This window comes from Chiloscyllium punctatum, chromosome 8 (assembly GCF_047496795.1).
Source record: "Chiloscyllium punctatum isolate Juve2018m chromosome 8, sChiPun1.3, whole genome shotgun sequence".
Lineage (NCBI taxonomy): Eukaryota > Metazoa > Chordata > Chondrichthyes > Orectolobiformes > Hemiscylliidae > Chiloscyllium > Chiloscyllium punctatum.
In genome coordinates this window covers 88,428,930-88,453,141 of record NC_092746.1, presented here as the reverse complement: position 1 = coordinate 88,453,141, position 24,212 = coordinate 88,428,930, and the positions used below count along the sequence as shown (strand labels likewise).

The following is a 24,212-nucleotide window of genomic DNA, read 5'->3' as shown; positions in this document are numbered from 1 at the left end:
ACTTGGAATATTGTGTCCAGTTCTAGTCTCCTCATTATAGGAAGGATGTAGATGCTTTCAAGATTGTGTAGGCGAGATTAACCAGGATGGTGCCTGGATTGGAGGGCATGTTTTATGAAGAGAGTTGTGTGAGCTAGGGCTTTTCACACTGGAGAGAAGAAGGAAGAGAGGTGACTTGATAGAGATGTAGAAGGTAATGAAAGGCATAGATTGAGTAGATAGCAGAGACTTTTCCCCAGGAAAGAAATGGTTGTCAGGAGGGGTCATAATTTTAAGGTGATTGGAGGAAGGTATAAGAGATATCAGAGATAGGTTCTTTATGTGGAGAGTGGTGGGTGCATGGAGTGCACTGCTAGTGCTGGTAGTAGAATCAGAGACATTAGGGACATTTAAGCGACTGCTGGCCAAATACATGGAAGGCAATAAATTTAGGGGTGTGAAGGTCAGGTTGATCTTAGATTAAGATAAATGCGAAGCACAACATTGTGGGCTCAAGGGCCTGTACTGTGCTGTACTGTTCTGTGTTCTCTGTTTTAAAACCATGGCATTTAAGTTGCTTTCTGTAGCTTCCCTTTGCACCCAGCCCACTTCTGTATGAACCTTTTTTATTGATGCCCTTTTTAGGTTACATACCCCTTTAGGTTAATGCTTAATTTATGATCAGCCATCTTTTAAGTTTTATCATACTTGTCTGCCTGGTTAGATTTGTTTCAATGAGCAATGTGACTGCTCAATGGGACTGATCAACTTTCATCCCTAATACTGTTGCTTTTCGTGAGCTGTTGAACATGGAGGGTCTTTAGATTTCGGTTTTATTGTGTACAGGAGTACAGTGAAAAGTGTACAAAGTCCCCATTCTCTGGTGCTATCTTAGCAAACAAAACAGATTAAAAACAAAAGCAGAAACAAAAGAAACAGCTAAAATAAAAGGAAACATCCAGATCACTCCCCTGCCTCCACCATGAGTCCTCACTGCCAGAAAAATAAAGCCACAAAGTCCATCTCTCAGTCTGCGAACACTCAGGTGCCCTAACATCCTGCATACCACTGCAGCCAGAACACTACTGCCTCTGCCATCAGGTTCCTGGGCCCAACTATGGACTGGAACTGCGACCCTTCTAGTGGAACTGTGCTGCCATTCTTCAGCGCCATTTTGCCATCATGAGTCTGCTAAAGCTGCCAGGTTGCAAACTGGGCTCACATGGAATGCTGGGCCCACGATGCCAAAGTAACAGGTGCCTCATTCTGGCCTGTGTTGCTGTGGCTACCACCTCCTGAGACCTCCTTTTCAGCAATGGAACCTACTGCTCCCAAACACCCAGGAAGGAACACTAACCACGAATATTGGAAGTGCTTAAATGAAATAAACCTGATGGCCTACGAATAGGGGCTAAGAGGAAGCAACCTACCCTGTCAAGCGCTTCTCTTGTGTACATAGACTGGGTATTACATTTATGGTTGCAACCTTTTTAGCTAAAGCATGGTTTTGGCTAAAAAAGATTGCACCCATGAATACAATTTCCATGTCCTGGGACATTAATGAGTATTCATGACCTGCTTTAAAAAAAGACTCCTGAAAGCCAGTCCAGTTGAAACGTTCTGAGAGACTAATACCATAAGTTTAATCTGCCATTTGGAAACAGAAAATTTATTTTTCACTTAATTATGTCCTCTTGTCTGACCTTCGAAAAGCTTGAGGCAGGCCCTGAAAATTCAGCCCATGGAAAGTGGTTCTGGATCCCTGGCATCTACCCAGGAAACAGCTTAGCCAAATATCTATCCTTTGTACTTGAAAATGAACAATTTGTGTCAGCAGCATATTTGACTTGGGCAAAGGAGAGAATGTCCAAAGGATGTACTTCATTCACATGTACTACAGTTGACCTAACCAACAAAGGTGAGTATATTTTTCATTCGGAATGGAGAACCATGATGTCTGCTATTGTTTGACTCTGACCAGTATATGTATATAATATATATTTGTGTTTGCATTACTGGGAAGACTGGTTATCATTGAATTGTCCTCCGTTGTCTTCCATAACTCAAATGTATGCCTTTTGTACAACTCTAAAATTGTGCGATACTAAAATTAATTTTGTTACATACTTAATATGATCTCCTTTCAATGGATATCACCATTTCCGGCATCTATTGAAGATTCTCTTCTTGAGGTTAAAGGAATTATTTGCATTATAATGAAAATGCAACTAATTACTGTACCAGCAAAGGAGGGGTAGAGTTAATAATTTTTTTTATTAATTGATGGCATGTAGGACTCACTGGCAGGGCCCACATTTATTGCCCATCACTAATTAACTTTGAGAAGGTAATGGTGTGCTTCTTTAATATTGATGTACCGTCCATACACCACAGTGTTGTTCGGGATGGGAGTTCCAGGATTTTGACTCAGCAGCAATGTTCAAGTCAGCAATATACTCCACCCTTCCCCAGCTATCGTCAGTTCTGAGCTGAAAGATCACTGTACTTGTGAAGTTAATTCTGCTTCTCTCTCTACAGATGCTGCCAGACCTGCCATGTTTCTCGGAGAAAGTGAGGACTGGAGATCAGAGTGCGCGTGTGGTGCTGGAAAAGCGCAGCCGGGCAGACAGTATCTGAGGAGCAGGGGAATCGACGTTTCGAGCATCATCATTCCTGATGAAGGGCTAATGCCCGAAACGTCGATTCTCCTGCTCCACTGATGCTGCCTGACCTGCTGTGCTTTTCCAGCACCGCACTCTCAACTGCCCGTTCAGATGTTATTACACACCTCCGGAGGAGGTGGGACTTGAATATTGGTCTCCTGACCCAGAGCGAGGGACATTATCACTATGCCAGGAGCGCCGGCACACCTACAAGTGTTGGGTGTCACCAGGTCATTGGCAGAGGAAAGAGACTACAACCCCCAGAGGACTTTGCGGCTGGCTGGCGGGCGAGAGCGAGGCTGCAGGATCCCAGCGTGCTTTGCGTGGTTGGGAGGGAGTAACTAGGGCGGTCTTGAGCGAGGAGTCATAAAGCGATGCAGAAAGATGTAAGATGGCAGAGCTGCAGATGTTACTCGAGGAGGAAATCCCCGCCGGCAAGAGGGCGCTGATAGAGAGTTACCAGAACCTGGGCCGTGTGGCTGATTACTGTGAGAACAACTATATCCAGGTATGAGCCGGTGGAGGGTCCGCGGGTTGGGGGGTAAAGAAAAAGGAGGCGAGAGGCACCGCCGGCGGTTACAACTGCTCCTGCCGTGCCCCGCTCTCCCGCACACTCACCGTCCCGGCGATGGTTACCACTCTGCCCGGCTACGGGGTGGGCTCTGCACACGACCCCTACCCCTATTTCCGATAACCACCCTGCCCCCTTCCCTGGACACCCCTTCAGAGAGACACAGTCCTTCACTTCGATTTCCCCAGGCCGCGGCCGTTTGGACACCTTACCGCCCCCGTCCCGGGGCCTCGATAATGTCACATTTTACTCGGGACTGAGGAAGGTGGCGGGGTCTTTCTGTATTCTATTTGAAACTCACTTTGTGAAGGAGTCAGCTGGTTTTGTTGGGAGTTCCCTGGATTTACTAACACTCTTTAACTCTGTGTTCCGGAGGGTGTGCCTCGCTCTCTGACTCATATTCCCCGGGTATGTGGGCCGGGGCTGTCCCGCTCCCAACAGTTTCCTCTCATCCCACGGGTCCGCGCTCTGCTGTTTAGGCGCCTGATCTACAATTTGAATTAATGATTTTATAAACAGCTTTTGTTCTTGTGAGACGAGCTGTTCTTCCCCGCTTTATTTTTATTCGGTGTGAAGCTAATGTATCTTTCCATTATCCATTTGTGTGTTTAAAATTTTGGTGTTTCTTTCGTATGATCTGTCTGAAAGCTGAGATAAGTATTGATGTTCTGGAATGATATGTCTCAATTGAACAACACTCTTTGCTCTGGATTGGGCAATCTCAGGGAAATTGTATAGGGAAGATGTGTCTCCGAGATGAGTTTAATGTGGAACTGGTTTTCGAGACGTCAGGAGCCCCCACCCCTCTCCATGAAATGGCTTTTCCTGTTCTCACTCTTCCCTTTTTTTCTGTTAGTAAATTCCCTGCAAGTGTGGGTTTTGGAAGCCTGCTTTTGGCTTCAGTGCGTGGTTTACAAGATCGCTTATAACAGGATGAGATCCAGAACTCCACCCGAAAGTTTGGTTTCCTCCGTATCTGGCGCATCAAACTATGTAACTTTTTTTTTCCCTTGGACGGAAATATGGCAATCAGAGGCAGGCGCAAGTAGCAACACAACTTGTAGTTGTCAGCTTTGCATACTGTAATCGTTCGGGCAACAACAGACAGATTTATGTTTTTAAAAGTCTGTCAATAAATACTCTGGTATGAAGTATCCTGCTTTTCAGATGCATTTAGTGATTCTCAGACCTTGTGTTCATTTCCAGTCTGTCCAAATTGCATTTAAACTTTACACCTTTAAAAAGAGTAAACTATTTTGGGTAACTGACTTATTGTAAAGAGACTGAAACCATTTGACCCATGCTGCCTCAATGTAAGATTTTATTTCTACGTTGGCATCATAGTGATTTGTCTTTTTGAAATACACTCTTGACAGTTACTTTCTCCCCATATCTTAGTTTTGACCTTTGCTGCATGAAGTACTTTCTAAACCTCTTCATGAAGTTGTTTGACTATTTTGAAACAGTTCTTTGTTTGGCAGTGATGGTTTGACTTGATGAATCTTTTCCTGTAATGCTGGATACCATGCACCTTTAAATTGTCTCCAGTTTCTTATGCGTGCTGTTGCACCTTCAACATTGTGGTCCAATTTTGCTCTGACCTCTGTATTTTCATACGGATAAGTTTGTGATCTTTCTCTGGATCACTTCAGGACCATGGATGTTCCAACATCTGGTTTTTAGCCCTTTTTAAAAAAAAATGTGAAGTTCTTTTGAGTTAGTTTCTAAGAATGTGAAAAGTCAAAAGCTAGCACTGAGTTTTGAGCGATTTTTTAGGGCAAGTGAACTTGCAGAGCTTGGGGATATTTGATTGTTGAAGATTTCAGTGTGGAGAATACAAATTAATTCAGAATTGGATATGGTTATGGAAGTATTTAAGCATGAAACTTTTAAAAATTTGAGGCATTGACTTGGTTAGCAAGGAAAAGATTAATTGGTGAATAGCATGGATAACTTGTACTTAACACAGAATAGAAGGAATGTAGACAAAGTAGCTTTTTGCAGTCATGTCTTGAGGAAACATTCCAGCATTAGATAAGCTAATATAGAGCATGTTAGTGACACTGCGGATGGAAGTAGGTCAGAGTCAATGTTGAGATTGCAAACTGAGTTCTCCCCTTCTTGGGTACTCAGAGCTACATGTACTCTGTGTCTTTCAATCATTTTAAGCAATTTGTGTCCTTTAGATGCATCCTAGACCTTGCCCAGTTCTCCCACCTTGTTAGTACTCCAGGATATGTGGTTCTTCTCGTGTCCCAATATGAATTGTAAGTAGAAACTAAGCACTGTTCCGTCCTTCCATCCCAAAAATGACCTATTTATTCCTATTTTCTGATTCTCAACCTTGCTGTCCCTTTGAATTCTTCACTTGTGTAACAAGTTGTTCTTTATCAAGTGCTTCTCATAAAATGGATGTACGGTATCTATAGGGTTTCTTTAATTATCCTGATGGTTTCTACTTTTTAACTAATGACTGGGCAAACATGATGACCCGTTGCCAGATCATGTTGACTTTATCTAATCAGTGGCTTTCAGTATTGTCTATTATCATGTCCTGAATAAATCATTCGAGCATTTGTTTAAAAAAACATTGTTGTTTCCATTCTTACATTTTATTAAAACAGATTTGATAAATTATTGCTTTGTCCTTTAAAGCATAGTTATATTCATTTTAATACCATTGATTGAAATTTTGACACCTCTCTGGTATGTGTACAAAAGATATGTGTGCAAACCACCACTGCATTTGCTAATATTTACCCCTTGTTACATTTCCTTGTTTAGAACTAGACATATTTTGGTAGATGTCCTAATCTCTAGAATAGTCTTGGGCATCTTTTTAAAATTTCCCTTCCTTCCATGGATTGCCAGGTAGTTTGTAATTTATTCAACCTATAGTATTCTAACTATATGAGCAACTTGCATTATTGTGGCTGCGTCCCCTTACTTCGAAACAACAGATGATCAGTCCATTGTTGAATGCCAGCGAGTTTTAAGCAGATTTGCAGCTCAGGTTGAGGTTCTGGATGTAAGTTCGCTTGCTGAGCTGGAAGGTTTATTTTCAATGTTTCGTCACCATAGTAGGTAGCATCAGTGAACCTCCAGTGAAGCGCCGGTGGCATGGCCCACTTTTATTTATTCACTGATGTTACCAAATATGGTGACAAAAGATCTAACAACTAACGTTCCAGTTCAATGAGCAAACTTAACATCCATACTTGAATGCATTCAGTCATTTGATCAAACTGCTTGTATTTTTGTCAAATATACTTTTATAAAGTTCATAAAGTATATTGCTCAACAATAAATCCACATTATCGTGTAAGCTACAAAAACGATCAGTTTCTCTCAGTGCAGAATGTGGATCAAACTGCAATTTGTTATCTTTGTTCTTGTCAACTGTAGCATCGATTATTGTTGTGCTTCAGGCTTTGTATCTTAAATGTGAGGTAGAATGTTGTGACTGGCAAGACGGGATAGTTAGTCAAATATGTTTGTCTATGTCAAAGCACTGGTATTTTTCATTTCCACCCTCAGCATTTTTGCTCCTTTCGTGTATCTTATCAGAGTAATTGTCTGCCAGTTTGTCTACATTTTGCAAGTAGACCATAACTTTACTTATTAGCAGTTTAATCCTGCATGCAAGGATATTATGCTGATCACTAGATGATTTTGATATGCTATTTCCACAGAATGAATATTTACTGATATTAGCTCTCCTTGCAAGGCTTGCTGGATATTTTGGTCTAATGTTTTGAATGGTCCAATAGAATTTGCAAGTCTTAGTCAACCACTTTTGGTAATGTCTGCACCTTGACGCTTTAACATCTCTGCTCAGTTCCACATTCAGTATGTTGCATTTCATTCTTAATTCTAACCAAGTAATTTTAAACTTTTTCTCCATTATAGTTTTGTAGTGTAGCAAATGAATCTATGAACACTGCCACACCTTTTTTCACTGTTGTATTTGTATGTGTTCTGAATAGCAGTTAACTAGAAAATGGTTTACCTGTTTTCTTCTGCTATTGCCACACCCAACGTAACTCCTTAGCAATTTGCGCAAGCTTTATTTCATTATGTGGTTGAAACAGGCTATGTGGTAGTGCTATATTTGAGAGATGGGTTGACTTGTGTGAGCCAATCTGAAATCTAATATATCACATGGTGTTTATAGCACAGAAATGGACCATTTAACTGAACGTGCCAGTGTTTGTGCTCCATGAGCTTCCTTCCTTCTCTTGTTTAGCTTATTCTTCTAGTCCTCTTGCATTCAATGTCTGTCTTGTTTTCCCTGTTAATATCTTTGCCAATTGCCTGAACCTATTTCATGGCAGTGTTAATTTAGGGGTGATCTTTGCAAGTCTGTCTTTTCTGAAGCAAATAACTGCAATCTGTTCAAATGTTCCTGACAAGTATAACCTTTCATTTCTGGTATTATTCCTTATTTTGATCCTTTTGGGACACCTCCAGTGTCCCATGTTTTCATTATTTGCAAATGTCATTTAGCTGAAGTTTTTTGTAATGACAATGGAATGAGCTGGCTAGATGAATAGGAAGTGTTTAGTGAGATATGAGCCAACTGCTGGCAAATTGCACTAGATTAATTTTGGAAATCTGTTTGGCATGAGTGAGTTGGACCAAAGGGTCTGTTTTCGTGTTATACGTCTCTGACTCCCGTCATTAAATCGTGTATTAATTTTACAGATAGCACTTGATGCAGCTGGAGTGTGACCTTTTCATTGGATGAATGTCCAAGGCAACAGAGGGGGTACTAGTCAAGAATGCTGCTTTTCACTTGCTCTCATCTCTATACTGCTCATGTGGCAGATGAAATTTAAACTCTGGTAGTGATGACCTTTGAGGATGTTGATTTGTTTAGAGATAGTTACGTCATTGGAACTTTCAATTTTTATTTTTGTTAAAGGGATGGATAGTGACAGGCAAACATTTTACTGTAATCTAGGGATGTTGGAATGTGATCTTGCTGGTGTCCTTGCATATCAGATGCCATTGGCTTGTAAGTAAGCAGTGCTAAATGTTGCCCCACTCATCCTAATGAAGGGCTTTTGCCCGAAACGTCGATTTCGAAGCTACTTGGATGCTGCCTGAACTGCTGTGCTCTTCCAGCACCACTAATCCAGAATTTGGTTTCCAGCATCTGCAGTCATTGTTTTTACCACTCATCCTAAGTCTAGAAGAGCTGTATGGATTTTATTTGAGGTTTCCCAAGTGCTGCCTAACTGACATTCTGTAACAAAGTATGGATAAGGAAGCCATCAAATGGTTGTGACTCTTCAAATTTTGATTTGATTTAGTTGTGTTTAAGAAATTTAAAATTTGATTTTAATTGAACATTGTGTGCCATTTTAAAAAAAAGCCAAAGCATAACTTGCATTTTTTTATTTGATTGAAATAATATGAAATTCAATTGCTGCCCAATTCTGCTGCCTAATTATAGTTTACTATAATTGGTTGTTACGTGGTTTTAAGAATTGTTAGGTATTTTGGATTTATGACCATGTCCTTATTAAAGTAGTACATGTTGGTGCCTTCAGCCTGGGGAGTGTAATCTAATGTTAATCTATTACTTGATTACCTCCAAAAACAAAGTATAATTATGTGGAATTTCAATATTTGGTTTAAAAATTAGAAAAACTTGTTTAGTGTATGAGTAAATGTGTCTTAGGTAAAGTTGGTTGGACAGGAAACAAATAGCTTAGATTAACTGATTCCCAAAAAAAATGTTGCAGTGTCTTCCCTGTGATATTTTGCCTGTTTTTTGCATATTTTTATGCACATAAATTGATTGTAATCATGCACACAGTAGGTCATACAAAAGTAGGGGCATTAAGCAGAGAACCAGAGATCAAGGTAACTTAGAGGTTTAGTTTGATATTAAGCAGTGAGGAAACTCTTTAGGGGTAGAGGATGCTACGTGATATTATATTGAAAGTACAAATGGTTCGTGTTGAAAATTGGTGTTGCAGGACAAGTTAAACTTTGAAATCAACCTTTTTATTAGTCTTGTGTTTAATTTCTTTTACGTCAGTACACAGTCAAAATAAAAGAAGTGAACAAAGGCAAGTTAAGGGAGAAGAGAGACCTGCAGAGCAGAAGGTTGAAAGCTAATCTTGTACTGGTTTTAATTTTGAGGAAAGTAAGGGAAAACTAGGGATCCAGGTTCTTGGAAAGCACTTTGTGCATTCCTTGGTGGCATTGCTGCTTTTGAGATCTTTTTTTCACCCAATTCCTGATTACATTTTTATTTTTTCCCCCTTCCATGTTTTTGAATCTTTGTGGCATTTTGTAAATGTCAGTTTGTATTCTAGTGGTAATTTTAGACATCTTTGCATGGGTGGAATAAAATACAAGAACAAATGGACAATAGTTTGAAAATTTGGTTAGTTACGGTAATTTTGAGGGAAATAAACAATGCTGGAGAAACTCTGAAGATGTGATCGCATCTTTGGAGTGAGGAGCATTGTTTTGAGTTCTAATGCAAATTCAGAACAGTAATTTTTAGTTAATTTCAGAAATTGACTGGTCAAATATAGCAAGGATTCTATAGCTGTCAGACTGTTGTACTGTAGTAGTGTCCTCCCCTGAATTTAAGTCCATCTGCTGCTCTGCACATCTGAACATGTATGTTTAAATATGTTCCAACCACAGTCTCTGCCACATCTTCTTGTAGAAAGTTGTCGATATGTTCTAATTAATATGTTGAGGCATGTTATTATGTACCTATGGACCAGTTGGGACTTGGGTCCAGGCCTTTGCGTTTCACCTAAATGCCCTCTGCAGAATGCTGTATGCAATGCCAGACGGGGTAATTGAATTTGTCTGTTTATCCTTTATGAAACTAAATGAAAAGTAGGACTCCCTGGTGACAGTGGTCAGCATTGCTGTCTCCCTGCCAGCAACCAGGGCTCAGTTATGGCCTTGGGTGACTGTCTGTGTGAATTTTTGTCCAGTGCTCCAGTTTCCTCTCTCAGTCCAAAGATGTGCATGCTAGGTGGATTAGCCATGGTAAATGCAGACTGGAGGAAGGTTGAGTGCAGATTCAGAAGTCTGAGTGGCTTCTTGCCACACTATGGATTCTGAATCAGGAATTGAGCTACACTCTGCAGCACACTTAACTTCTGATCAGCTCTTGTAGCCACAGTATTTACATGGGCAATCTATTTCAAATCCCCCTCTGGGATTGTTGGTCCTGTGAAATTCAGTGAATGTGGTGCTATTGAGTGTCAAGGAGAGATGGTCAGATTTTCTTGTTGGAAATGGTTTTTTTGTCTTGAGGCACTAATGTCACATGTCTCCCTAAGCCTAGAAATTTTTTCTTTTTTGTTCTGCTTCAGTGTCTGAGTGACAAATGGTACTGAACCTTGTGAAATCATCAGCAAATTGTGCCCACACCTGATCTTTTGCTGGATAGAAGATCATTCATGAAGCAGCTAATCTTTGGGCTAAGAATTTTGAAGAACTGTTGCAGTGATGCTCTAGAGCTGAGATGATTGGCATTTAACAAATGCAACCATCTTGCGTTTCAGGTGTGACTTCAATCAGTGAAGACTTTACTGTATTGAATCCCATGAACTTCAGTTTTGAGTGAGGCATCAATGAGTTTTAGCAATCAGATGTGTTCATATCCAGGATATTCATTCACTTCAGCTTTAGAAATTAGCTCTTACAACAGCCTTCTGTACTTTGGCTATTTTTGTTTTTAGTGCTTCATGTTTTGTCCTGCATGGGTTGTTACCTTTTTTCAGGATTTCCTGAGTAATGCAGTGCTGTTTTAGCTGAATGACTGTCTATGGAAATAATTCTTCAGTTTAGTGCTACAGAATTATAGGTTGGTAGATTTTTGCAATTTGGTGTTTTTGAAATAGGAGGCATCAACTGATTAAGAGTTTGAGTGCCAGGGGAAATGTATAATGAAAATATTTCAGATCTGTTAAATGCCTATGTTGGGGAATGCTGGCATATGACTTCTAGTGTAAAATGTCATTGACATCCCTCAAGTTGGGAATAAAAGAATCATAGAGCTATATAGCATGGAAGCATACCCTTTTGGTCCAACTCCTCCATGCTGACCAGATCCTAAATTAATCTAATCTCGTCCCATTTGCCAGTATTTGGCCCAGATCGCGCTCAACCCTTCCTATTCAAATACCCATCCAGATGCCTTTTGAAATGTTGTAATTATTCCAGCCTCCACCACTTCCTCTGGCAGCTCATTCCATACCCGTACCGCCGTCTGCAATGTAAACATTGCTCCTTAAGTCCCATTTAAATTTTTCCCCTTCCTTAAACCAATTCCCTATAGTTTCAGGCTCCCTTACTCAGGGTGAATAGCCAATATTCTTTTTCCCCCAATCTAAGACCCCTCATTATTTTATGTGCCTCCTATAAAGTCACCCCTCAGCCTTTGACACTCCAGGGTCAACAGCCTCAACCTGTCAGCCTCTCCCTATAGCACAAACCCTCAATCCTGGCAACATCCTTGTTAATCTTTTCTGAACTTTTCAATTTCATAACTTCCTTCGTATAGGAGGGAGACAAGAATTGCATGCAGTATTCCAAAAGTGACCTAGCCAATGTCCTTTTTACAGTCTAGATAAGTGTGGTGCTGGAAAAGCACAGCAGGCCAGGCAGCATCTAAGGATTAGGAAAATTAACATTTTGGGTAAAAGCTCTTCATCAGAATTTGGATGCTGGCTGACCTGCTGTGCTTTTCCAGCACCACTCTAATCTAGATTCTGATTTCAAGCATTTGCAGTCCTCACTTTTGCCTAATGTCCTTTGTCAGCTGCAACATGACCTCCCAACTCCTGTGCTTGATGTACTAACCAATAATACCTACCCAATGTGGGTTTCTGCCCTGGAGTGGTGTTGTGGAAAAACAAATCATTCTTAACTCACTGATGTTTAGACAGACCAAGGGTATCCCATGGAGTAGGATCTGAAGAGTGGTGTTTGTTTTCCCATCTGCTCTACCTGTGTTTGAAAGCCTGATAAGTTGACACCATGTTGAATGATTGATAAGAGGCTTCTCCTGTCATTAATGCTAACTCTGCAGCATTTTGAAATGTTTTCTTTGTCTCCCTAGATCGTTGGTTATTTTGAGAGCTCAAAATCATACCTGTCAGGGCTAATGCTTTTGCAACTCTTGGACAATATCCAGCCCCTTTCAAATTGATTTTGGAGGAATTTTGTCTGAATATTTGGTTGTGCAGATATCTTTCAAGAGGATGTTAGTGTCTCATTAAATCTGAGGCTATAACAGAGGTGTTGCTGATACATAGTCCAGGTCTTACCAAAGTGCAAGTGCAGTGATGCAACTGCTTTGTATTCTAGAATGATTTATTGACTTGAGGTTTTTGTTGCCAGATACCCACTGCTGTGGTCTGATCATGCTGACATTTTTGCTTTGACTAATAATGGGGTGGGTGTGCATTAGTTTACTAACCCTCTGATTAATCAGAGGTGTGGTCTCTGCTTATAACCCACAAGTCTTTTGGTTTTCAGTATTAATTTTAACAGTTGATGATCTAGTACTTAGTTACAACTCATAGAATTCTCAGAGTGGAAGCAGGCCATTTGGTCCATCGCATCCACACCGACCATCTGAAGAGCACCTATCCAGACATGGTTCCCTGCATTTGCCAAGGCTAACCCACCTAGCCTGCACATTCCTGGACACTACAGGGCAATTTAGCATTGTTAATCCACCTAACTTAGACGTCATTGGATTGTCCGAGGAAACAGGATCTGTCTGTCCTTTTGGAATCCAAATTGAATCTTTAATTGATTCATTCTCAATATTTGAAGTGTACATTTTCTATTTTTATGTATTTAGAAATTAGATTTCCCAGCAATTATTTAGATTTCTTGATTTGCAGTCAAATTGTAATACTTTTCTCGGGATTCAATGTAAAATTGAGCCAGCATTCATTATCCAACATAAAATATTGTATCATGTTTGTAGTTTTGTGTTTTCTTTTCCCCTCCCAGCTCTTATCCGCTGGTGGAGCAGTCTTTGACATGAACCTCTTTAGGAGCTCATAGTTTGGATGTTGTCACTTCAGGTTACGTCAAGGCACTGCAATAACTTTGTAGGATTTGAGCTTCAATTAATTGGTATGTTGCAGAGAGTGAGGCTTGGTATTTTGAGGATACTTGGGTTAATGCTGCAAAGGCTCAGCTACACCTCATCTATAGTCTACATGTGGGCTGTGGATTGAAATAGCAATACATTGTGAACCGTTGCAATGATTATTTTTATGCTACTGTCTATACTATATTTAGATTAGTATTTTTATGCATAAACCAGCTCTGTTTTGATTTATTATTTTGGATTCCGATTTTAATAATTTGTTTTGAGATCTTTATTAGGTAAGGCATTGCAATTTTAAACTTTTGAACCAACTAATTTAATTTTTAGTGTATCATTTTTAAACCAATGTGAAATGTGCAAGAACAATCCTACCAATTCTTGCATTATGTCAAGTGTGCTTATTTCAAGACTGGTTTGTCATTTGTGGGCTCACATCCCTGTGTTCAAAACGGAAAATTTGTCTCCTAAAGACAGAAAAGTTATTTTTTGCTGACATTTTGAGCAAAGTTGTAGTTGTAAGCGCATAAGGCTTCCGGTGCCATCCGATGTGTTGTGTTGTGTTCTAAGATTGCTTTTTAGTTTTCTTTTGCTACCTTTTAATTAACATTGTTATGGCTGGTGTTATAAGATAAATCACATTTACACTTGTGTGTAGCTACCAATTCTAATTTAAAAAGCTCTTTCCACAAAATCTTCGAAATTGGGAATTGCTCAGTTAGTGTATACTGCTATATTTCACAATAGGAGGTAAACTGTAAGGTCCTTGGTTGCCATTCTTTGATCAGTGAAATGTTATCAACAGCTGAGGTGTTTCATTTCAATTTTCTGCATTTCTTAACTCCAAACATTAAGCTTTGATTTGATAATTTATATTAATGTAGCATCTCTTCATGATGAAATGCCTAGACTTGCTTCACTGGAGCCTTGTTGAAAGAATTTGATCTTAAACTACAAGAAATATGCAAAAGAACAAAACAGAGAAAACTGAGCAGGTCAGACAAACATACATATGGAGAGAAGCAATGTTAACATTCAGGTCAATAATATTTATCAGCATTAAAGGAACTTTTTTTTTTCAAGATTTAAGAAGTGGGAAGAATAAAATGCCAGGTCTGTGATATGTAGAGGTGAGAGTGACTGCCTTTGAGATCAGGCTGCATTTGAGAGTGTGGTAACAAGAAACCCTAGCAAAATTTGAGGTCCCTGTCTACTGACAGAAGGAGAAGACGTTATGGTTGTCACAGGTCTGTCGTCTTTGCTTCAGCACATCTCTGCACAAGATCCTTTTGGATATTCTCCTAGATGCAACTATCTTCTGCTTCATCAAAGATCTTTCCTCCGTGATAAGGTCCGAAATGTGGATGCTTGCTGATTGGTGCTGAACGTTGCACATTCATAACTCTTCAGATACTGAAGCAACCCATGTTCAAATACAAAAAGACTTGCACAATATCCAGGCTTGGGCTGACCATGACAATTAACACTGCCTGGCATCAAAAACTGTCCTCAACAAAAGAGAGAAGCTAACCACCATTGCTTGACATTCAATTGTGTTATGATCACTGAATCCCCACTATCAACTTTTGTGGGGGTTACCATTGACCAGAAACTGAACTGGACTTGCCACATAAATAGTGGATATATGAGCAAAGCAGAAGCCAAACACCTTGTCTCCTTACTATCCAAAGCCTGTCCATAAGGCACAAACCAGGAGTATGATGGAATACTGAACACTTAATTGGATAGGTGTAGCTCTAAGAAGACTCCAGAAGCTTGACACCATCCAGGGCAAAGCAGCATGCTTGACTGGCACTGCATCTACCACTGCTGCTCTGTAGCAACTGTATGTATTATCTATATGATACCCAGTAGAAATTCACAAACTTCTTTGTCAACAGCTTCCAAACCCACAACCAGTCTCACCTCAAGATAAGATATCAGTTTATTCAGTGTCATTGGGTCCAAATCCCAGAACTCTTAACCACCAAGCTGTCTATCAACTCAGCAGAGACATTAATGATCTTTCAGATTCACTCAAATCCAGCATAGTACATGACTGCTGCAGGAGGAATGGTGGAAAACAATGGACCAACTGTATCCACGTTCACCAGTTCTTGCTATGAAGAGTGATTTCTACATGACCAAAAATCATACAATTTATACTACAGGAGAAGGCCTAAACCACCGCCACCCCCCCCCCCCCCCCCCGCCAATTAAGAAAATCTTTTAACAAAATAAATCATTATCACTTGGATGAGAACAGATGCTGAAGCACATCTGCGTAAAGCATGAAGACTTTTTTAAAAATCATCAGATGTGGACTTGACTGGCTATGCCAACATTTGTTCTTGCAGTTAGGCATGGGGAAAGGAGTGAACCCCAGCAGGAGTCTGGGTGTAAGCACCCAATGTTAGGGAGTTTCAGGTAGGTGATGAGAGTGACTGCAGAAGAATAACAATGTAGTTGCAAGTCTAGTTGATGTGTGGTTTAGAGGGGAGCTAGAGTTCTTCTGAGTAAGGCTAGAGAAGTGCTGTATTGGACAAACATGAGCAATGCATTTAGGGACCATGTTTCATGGTGCTTGGTGTATATATAACCCAGTTAAATAGTTTTAAGAGATGCTTATGATGTGACATTCCTGGCACACTGTGGATGAAACTTGGAGTAGATATCTTTGCTCATGCAAGAACTGATTTTTTTTTTGTTTTAAGTTCTGTCCTTGGTGAGGGGTCTTCCTACTACAGTGAGTTAAGTCAGTTGGAGTCAGTGACTGTCTGTCTGAAAACAGTCAAGCATGGTGCTATTGCAGACTTGTGACCCTCCATTTCAAGTGAACGATCCAGATTCTTCATGAAGAATTGAACAATTTGGCGTAGTGCATCATCTCCATACTATCCCCAGGTTGTAGTAGCAGTGAAAATTGGTAAAGGGGCATAAATCCATGAGGTGATGTGAAGGGCAAAAGGCACCTACTGAAGACATGCAAAGTCCATTTTGAAGTGTATGTTTTCTTTTCAGTTGTGAAATGTAGATGTCACTGACCAGTATTTATTGCCTATCCCTAGTTATTCTTAAGGTGGTGGTGAGCTACCTTCTTTTTGAACTACTGCAGTCCACCTGTGGGGTGACCCACGATACCATCTTGGAAAGGAAATCCAGCATACTGACCCAGTGAATGGTGATATCATTCCAAGTCAGGATCGTGACCATCTTGGGGAACTTCCAAGTGGTGGTGTTCCCATGCGTAATGTTGTCTGGTTTCTGTTTGCTTGCTTTAAGAATATGTATGAAATAGAAGTAGGCAGGGAAAGAGTTGATTCTGGGTTAGTGGTGCTTGAAGAGCACAGCAGTTCAGGCAGCATCCAGGTAGCTTCAAATTCGACGTTTCGGGCAAAAGCCCTTCATCAGGAATAAAAGCATTTATGTGGGGAATTCCTGGACTGGGGGATAGGACAGTGTCGAGGTAGGTAGAGATGTGTTCAGTGGGGCAGGAGCATGCTGAGACAATGGGTCGGCCAGGGTGGTCAGGCTTGTGGATCTTGGGAAGGAGGTAGAACCAGGCAGTGCGGGGTTCCTGGGCTAGGAGGTTGGAAGCTGTGGGTGGGAGATCCCCTGAGGTGATGAGGTTCTGTATGGTCTGGGAGATAATGGTTTGGTGATGGGGGGGTGGGGTCATGGTCGAGGGAGCAGTAGGAAGAGGTGTCCTAGAGTTGACGTTTGGCTTCAGCGGTGAAGAGGTCAGTGCGCCAGACTACCACTGCGCCCCCTTTATCCGCTGGCTTGATGGTGAGGTTGGGATTGGAGCACAGGGATTGTAGGGCTGTGTGTTGTGAGGGTGAGAGGTTGGAGTGGGGGAGGGAGGTAGACAGGTTGAGGCGGTTGATGTCCCGGCAGCAGTTGGAAATGAAGAGGTTGAGGGCAGGTAATTGGCCAGCACGGGGTGTCCAGGTGGATGCAGTGTGTTGGAGTTGGGCGAAGGGGTCCTCTGAAGGAGGGCGGGAGTCCTGATTGTGAAAGTAAGCTCTGAGGCGACGGAAGAATTATTTGACGTCACGGCGTGTATTAAATTCACTGATGCGTGTACGGAGGGGGATGAAGGTGAGTCCTTTGCTGAGGACTGATTGTTCGTCCTCAGTGAGGGGGAGGCCTGGGGGGGGGGGGGGGGGGGGGAGGGGAATGGTGAAAACTCGGCAGGGCTGGGAGCTGGGATCTGGTGTGGGTGTAGAGCTGGGAGTGGGGGCGGAACCTGTAACTGGAGTCTGTGAGATGGTGGGGGGAATGGGGGTGGAGTCATGAGCAGGGGTAGTGTTCCCCTCTGGGTTCTGGGGGATGGGGATAGTGACAGTGGGGTCTGTGGGGGGCATGTCAGCAGAATGCAGGTGAGTGGCGCTGGTGGGGGCGGAAGTGGTGGTGACCATGGCAGCAGGGGTGGCGGAAGTCACTGGTCATGTGGCATCAGCGATGATGTGAAGGGCAGAAGTGATGTCAGATGTGATGCATGAGGAATTGAGAGGGGTGGAAGTGGTTGTGGGAGTGTCCATGATGGGGGTAGAAGTGACATCAATCCGCGTGGGGGTAGCAGCTGCATCAGCCGCATGGCTAATGGTGGAATAGGTTCTGAGGCCAGGGGAATCATCTGGAATGTTTGAGGAGCGCTGGTTATGGAGGTGGATGGATAAAAGTTTGTTGTACTTAGTTTTTGATGTTTGAGATGGAATTGAAATCCTGTTTGTTGAGAGTATGAATTCTCCTGAGGATGTAGTACAGAGTGGGTCCTTTGCAATTCTGAGTGTGTGTGTCTGAGAAGTTAGGTGCCGGCACATTGCTGCAAGCTTGGAGCGGAGGATCTTGAAGGAGAACTGTTGCTGGTGTTTTTGAATCTGTAGTCTGTACTGTTTGTCCGTTTTGGGTCCGAACTCTGCTGGTTTAAAGGTGGTCTGGAGTCCGTGTGGGATGAGTAGGTTACGGAGGCATGCGCTGAGGAAGCGAATGTGGCTGTGGTAGCGAGTTTGTTTCACAACATGGTTGAAGAGCTTCAGGGCAGAGGAAATGACCTGGGAATTGCAGTGGGAGAGGGACTCCCAGAGATTCTTGTAGAGAGAGGAGGAAAACTTCAAGGCAGGCATCCTTGCAAGAGGATTCGCAGTAGGGTTAAAATCAACAAGGTAAAAACAATGACTGCAGATGCTGGAAACCAGATTCTGGATTAGTGGTGCTGGAAGAGCACAGCAGTTCAGGTAGCTTCGAAATCGATGTTTTGGGCAAAAGCCCTTCATCAGGAATAAAAGAGAAAGTTGAATTTTGTGACATAAGAAGTTCAGCTGAGCATTGCTTCAGATAAGAACTTGGTTAACAATGGGGTACTGCAGGCAAGGGTAATGGGCTAACGAGGTGGAAAAGTAGTCATTTATATAGAGCCATTTAACAAGGTGAAAGTATTCATTTATGTGAAGTCAGTTTATTCATTGTATAACAGCAGATTGCCAAATTTTTACTCTTGACACTTGATTAGGTGACCATTACAATGTGTGTTGCCTTAACTGAATGCTGCTTCCTGTAAAATGACTACATAATTCATTGAGAAATCGCTGTTCCAGAGAAGACTGAAACTCTTGTCCTTGTGCACATGGATGATCATGCTCTCTCTCGCGCGCCCAGAACAAAGATGGAGGTAAAACTACTGTCTCTCCTGAGCGTTTTGCTTCGACTGAGGTGGGGGGAGGGGGAGAGAAAAGGGACGACAGTTTAATCATTCATGGTTAACCTACTAGAGAAGGTGCAAAACTTTTTTCCTCTTAGTCGGCTGCCTTGCCTTATTTCCTGAAGTGTCAGTGGGGCAGCGCTTTGGGGCCAGCGACCATAAATCTATTTGTTTTAAAATCGTAATGGAAAAGGATAGACCAGATCTAAAAGTTGTTGAAGTTCTAAATTGGAGAAAGACCAATTTAGGCAAAACTTTCAAAAGCTGATTGGAGGCAGATATTCGCAGGTAAAGGGACGGCTGGAAAATGGGAAGCCTTCAGAAATGAGATAGCGAGAACCCAGAGAAAGTATATTCCTGTCAGGGAAGGGAAGGCTGGCAGATATAGGAAATGCTGGATGACTAAAGAAATTGAGCGTTTGGTTAAGAAAAAGAAGGAAACCATATGTTGGGTGTAGATGGGATAGATTGAGTGAATCCTTAGAATATAAAGGAAGTAGGAGAATACTTAAGAAGGAAAACAGGAGGGCAAAACTGGGATATAGCTTTTGGCAAATAAAATTAAGAAGAATCCAAAGGGCTTTTACAAATATATTAAGGACAAAAGGGTAACTAGGGAGAGAATAGGGCCCCTCAAAGATCAAATGGAGGCACAGAAAATGGGGATGATAAATGAATATTTTGCATCAGTATTTACTGTGGAAAAGGTTTTGGAAGATATAGACTGTAGGGAAATAGATACTGACATCTTGCAAAATGTCCATATTACAGAGGAGGAAGTGCTGAATGTCCTGAAATGGTTAAAGGTGGATAAATCCCCAGGACCTGGTCAGGTGTACCGGAGAACTCTGGGAAGCTAGGGAAGTGATTGCTGGGTCTCTTGCTGAGATATTTGTATCATCGATAGTCACAGGTGGGGTGTCGGAAGACCTGGAGGTTGGCAAACATGGCGCCACTGTTTAAGAAGGGTGGTAAGGACAAGCCAGGGAACTATAGACCGGTGAGCCTGACCTCTGTGGTGGGCAAGTTGTTGGAGGGAATCCTGAGGGACAAGGTGTACATGTATTGGGATAGTCAACATGGCTTTGGCTTGTGGAAAATCATGTCTCAACTTGATTTGAGATTTTTGAAGAGGTCGCAAAGAAGATTGAGGGCAGAGCAGTAGATGTGATCTATATGGACTTCAGTAAGGTATTCAACGAGGTTCCCCATGGGAGACTGATTATCAAGGTTAGATCTCATGGAATACAGGGAGAACTAGCCATTTGGCTCAACTGAGCAACTGGCTCAAAGGTAGAAGACGGAGGGTGGTGGTGGAGGGTTGTTTTTCAGACTGGAGGCCTGTGACCAGTGGATCGGTGCTCAGCCCTCTACTTTTTGTCATTTACATAAATGATTTGGATGCAAGCATAAGAGGTACAGTTACTAAGTTTGCAGATGACACCAAAATTGGAGGTGTAGTGGACAGCGAAGAGGGTTACCTCAGATTACAACAGGATCTGGACCAGATGGGCCAATGGGCTGAGAAGTGGCAGATGGAGTTTAATTCAGATAAATGCGAGGTGCTGCATTTTGGGAAAGCAAATCTTAGCAGGACTTATACACTTTATGGGAAGGTCCTAGGGAGTATTGCTGAACAAAGAGACCTTGGAGTGCAGGTTCACAGCTCCTTGAAAGTGGAGTCACAGGTAGATAGGATAGTGAAGAAGGCATTTGGTATGCTTTCCTTTATTGGTCAGAGTATTGAGTGCAGGAGTTGGGAGGTCATGTTGCGGCTGTACAGACATTGGTTAGGCCACTGTTGGAATATTGCGTGCAATTCTGGTCTCCTTCCTATCGGAAAGATGTTGTGAAACTTGAAAGGGTTCAGAAAAGATTTACAAGGATGTTGCCAGGGTTGCAGGATTTGAGCTACAAGGAGAGGCTGAACAGGCTGGGGCTGTTTTCCCTAAAGCGTCGGAGGCTGAGGGGTGACCTTTTGAGGCTTAAAAAATTGAGTGGCATGGTTGGGATAAATAGACAAAGTCTTTTCCCTGGGATCGGGGAGTCCAGAACTAGAGGGCATAGGTTTAGGGTGAGAAGGGAAAGATATAAAAGAGACCTAAGGGGCAACCTTTTCACGCAGAGGGTGGTACGTGTATGGAATGAGCTGCCAGAGGATGTGGTGGAGGCTGGTACAATTGCAATATTGAAGAGGCATTTGGATGGGTATATGAATAGGAAGGGTTTGGAGGGATATGGGCTGGCTGCTGGCAGGTGGGACTAGATTGGGTTGGGATATCTGGTTGGCATGGACAGGTTGGACCAAAGGATCTGTTTCCATGCTGTATGTCTCTATGACATGCTAATCCATCACTGAAAAATAGCCATTTGGAACCGCAGAGTTTGATTAACAACTGAACCAAGCTTGTTACGCAAGTCCACCAGCTTTTAATGATAGTCTTTTTAATGGCTTTCAGCCTGGTTTCCCAACATCAATTGGCAGTGAGTCTTTCCAAAATCTTTCCGCAACTTGATCTTAAGCTTTATCTGAGAACTTGAAGATTTCCAACTGAACTTTCCTGGTTTAGAAATTAATCTGCTGAGATTTAATGTTGGTCATAAACTGCCCTATACTACTGTATATAGTGCATTTTGTGGTGCAACCTGTAATCGCATTACTTATTATGAGGTGCTGCTGTCAGTCCAGAACATTGTTCTATCTTCCTCACAGCTGGGCAAAATTCTATGATTTTCATGCCAGTGAGATGTCTGGTATTTCACAGGCTTCTGAGTTAATAGAATAGTTCCTTTTTTTTTTGTTTTCATGACCCAGCAAAGTGTAGACCATTATTCAACTAGTTTGTGCGAACAAAACTGAAAATGAAATGTTAAATGCGATTTCAAGATTGGACAGCACTTGCTGTCCAAAGTTCATAAGTAGCTATAAAGGTATTGATTTACGATTTTCGTTAAGCTTGTAGTGTGATTCATTTTGCTTGCTAAAAGTGGTGCTTGTATACTTGGATCTGTGCACTTCAAACAGCAGAAATATCTTCAAGATGAGCATCTCCTGTTGAATTTCCAGGAAACCTGGAGTGTGTAGTGTCTTGGTGTTAAGTTGACTTGGCTAACCGTTGACATGATTTGCTTTTATACATGTTTGTTATACCTGTTTTTAGCTGTTTGAAATTTGGCATTCGTGTGTTTTTGTCCAACTGAGTACAAGATAAAATTTGTTAACATGCCTCCTATTTCCTCATTTGGTTTTGGATGAATGTGATTGACAAAGCTAGCCATTGTTGCTCAATCTTAATTTGGTTTACGAAGATGGTGAGTTACGTTACACCATCTATTTAAGTCATTTTTACTTGTCCTGTTTGCTTAAGTCAGTGTGATGGAATATAGTCCCCAGTTGCAACAATAAGTATAGCTTCAGCAACACTCTCTAAGCTTGATGCCAACCAGAGCACAGTAATCCACGTGTTGACAATTCAACAAATATTTCCTCTCTGCACCAACACCCAGTAATAATTATGTGCCATTTGCTTGATTTGCTGTAGAAATTCACCAAGACTCTTTAAAACCTACCATGTCCACTACCTAGGAACGTGAGTAGGCCAGTCAGCCCACCCAGTCTGCTTTTGCCATTAGTATAATCATGGCTACTCATAGTCAAAAACTGAGTTTACCCTAACTCAGTAGGGCAGAGAATTTCAAAGGTGCTCAACCTTTTTTAGAGTAAAATTTTTCCAAGTGGCAGGCCCTTTTTTGGTTCAAATCTGTGGCCCCTGTGCTTTTTTTTTTAGACCCGTCAATCAGAGGACACCCCTCTTACTTGTAACAAGTTTGTCCCTTTTTTAGTTTTTTAAAGTGTGTAAGTCTCAATGAGATCAATTGCATGACCAATTACAATCCTGCCATTCCAGGAACATGTCTGGTGAACCTTCATTGCCTTAGCTCGGGGGCAATAATATTTCTCCTGACATAAGGAGATGACACAGTGCTCTAGGTGTAGTCAAAGATCTTATACAATTGAAACAAACTGCATCTGTACTCAAATTGTCTGCAATAGAGGCGAGCATCCCATGAGAATTCCTAAAGTGAATATGTGGATACAGTGTCACTCAGGAGCAGAAATATAGTTAGTTATTCGAGTCTACTCTCCTATTCAGTAGATCATGCCTCATCTTCTGACTCATAACTTTGTATTTCTTGGTGCCTGTTAACATCTCAAACATTATCAATCCTCGGTGTAACCTCAAATTTCTCTGGTAGTGATCACCTCTGAGTGAAGAAATTCCCTTAGTCTTGGTTGCCTATTTGACATCTTGAGACTATGCCAATGACTCTAGTGTAGGAAACATCCTACACTGTGGGTGGCACAGTGGTTAGCACTGCTGCCTCACAATGCCAGAGATCCGGGTTCAATTCCTGCCTCGGGCAACTGTCTGTGTGGAGTTTGCACATTCTCCCCATGTCTGCGTGGTTTTCCTCCAGGTGCTCTGGTTTCCTCCCACAGTCCAAAAATGTGCAGGTGAATTTGCCTTGCTAAATTGCCCATAGTGTTAAGTGAAGGGGTAAATGTAGGGGAATGGGTCTGGGTGGGTTGCTCTTCGGAGGGTTGGTGTGGACTTGCTGGGCTGAAGGGCCTGTTTCTATCCCTGTGTAGGGAATCTAATCTAACACCATCTAATCACACCCCCACCCCTGCATTAATTTTGTCTAACCGTGGCAAAGTCTTATGCATTTCAGTCAGATCCCCTCACTGCTCAGCTCTCTGGTTTGATTTGAGCCTGAATTCACTAATCCCGCCTCATTGAGGCGGAGCTGCCACTCCTGAAATGAACCTCTATTGGCCTCTAAATGGTGTATAGATCCCTCCTTGGGAAGGGCGACCAAAACTTCATGTGATAGTATCCAGATATGGTCTAACCAAGGCTCTGAATAACTGCGGTAAGGCATTCCAACGTCTCAACTTCGTAATGAAAGCCAATTTGCTGCCTTAATTAGTTGCTGTACCTGCCTGTCTACTTCCATTGAATTGGATTGAATTTGTCACATATACCGAGGCACAGTGAAAAGCTGGCAATACAAGCAGATCCCATAGCTAACAAGCATAGATAAGTAAACAATGGGTAAACAACAGCAAAAACATAGTTAGAGGTGAGTGTTAAGAGTTTGAGTCCATTCAGAATTCTAACA

At 41.9% G+C, this 24,212-nt stretch overlaps 1 protein-coding gene across 6 annotated transcripts in view; it reads left to right on the top strand.

Annotated features, from left to right (window-relative positions):
• The first annotated feature begins 2,980 nt into the window (after positions 1 to 2,980).
• abi1a (abl-interactor 1a) overlaps positions 2,981 to 24,212 on the top strand; it is a 132,441-nt gene continuing 111,209 nt past the window's right edge. For all 6 annotated transcript variants that reach the window (XM_072575999.1, XM_072575997.1, XM_072575995.1 and 3 more), the window contains exon 1: positions 2,981 to 3,150. In XM_072575999.1, the coding sequence (XP_072432100.1) occupies positions 3,034 to 3,150 (117 nt within the window). In that variant the 5' untranslated portion in view covers positions 2,981 to 3,033. The remainder of the gene's footprint in view (positions 3,151 to 24,212) is intronic.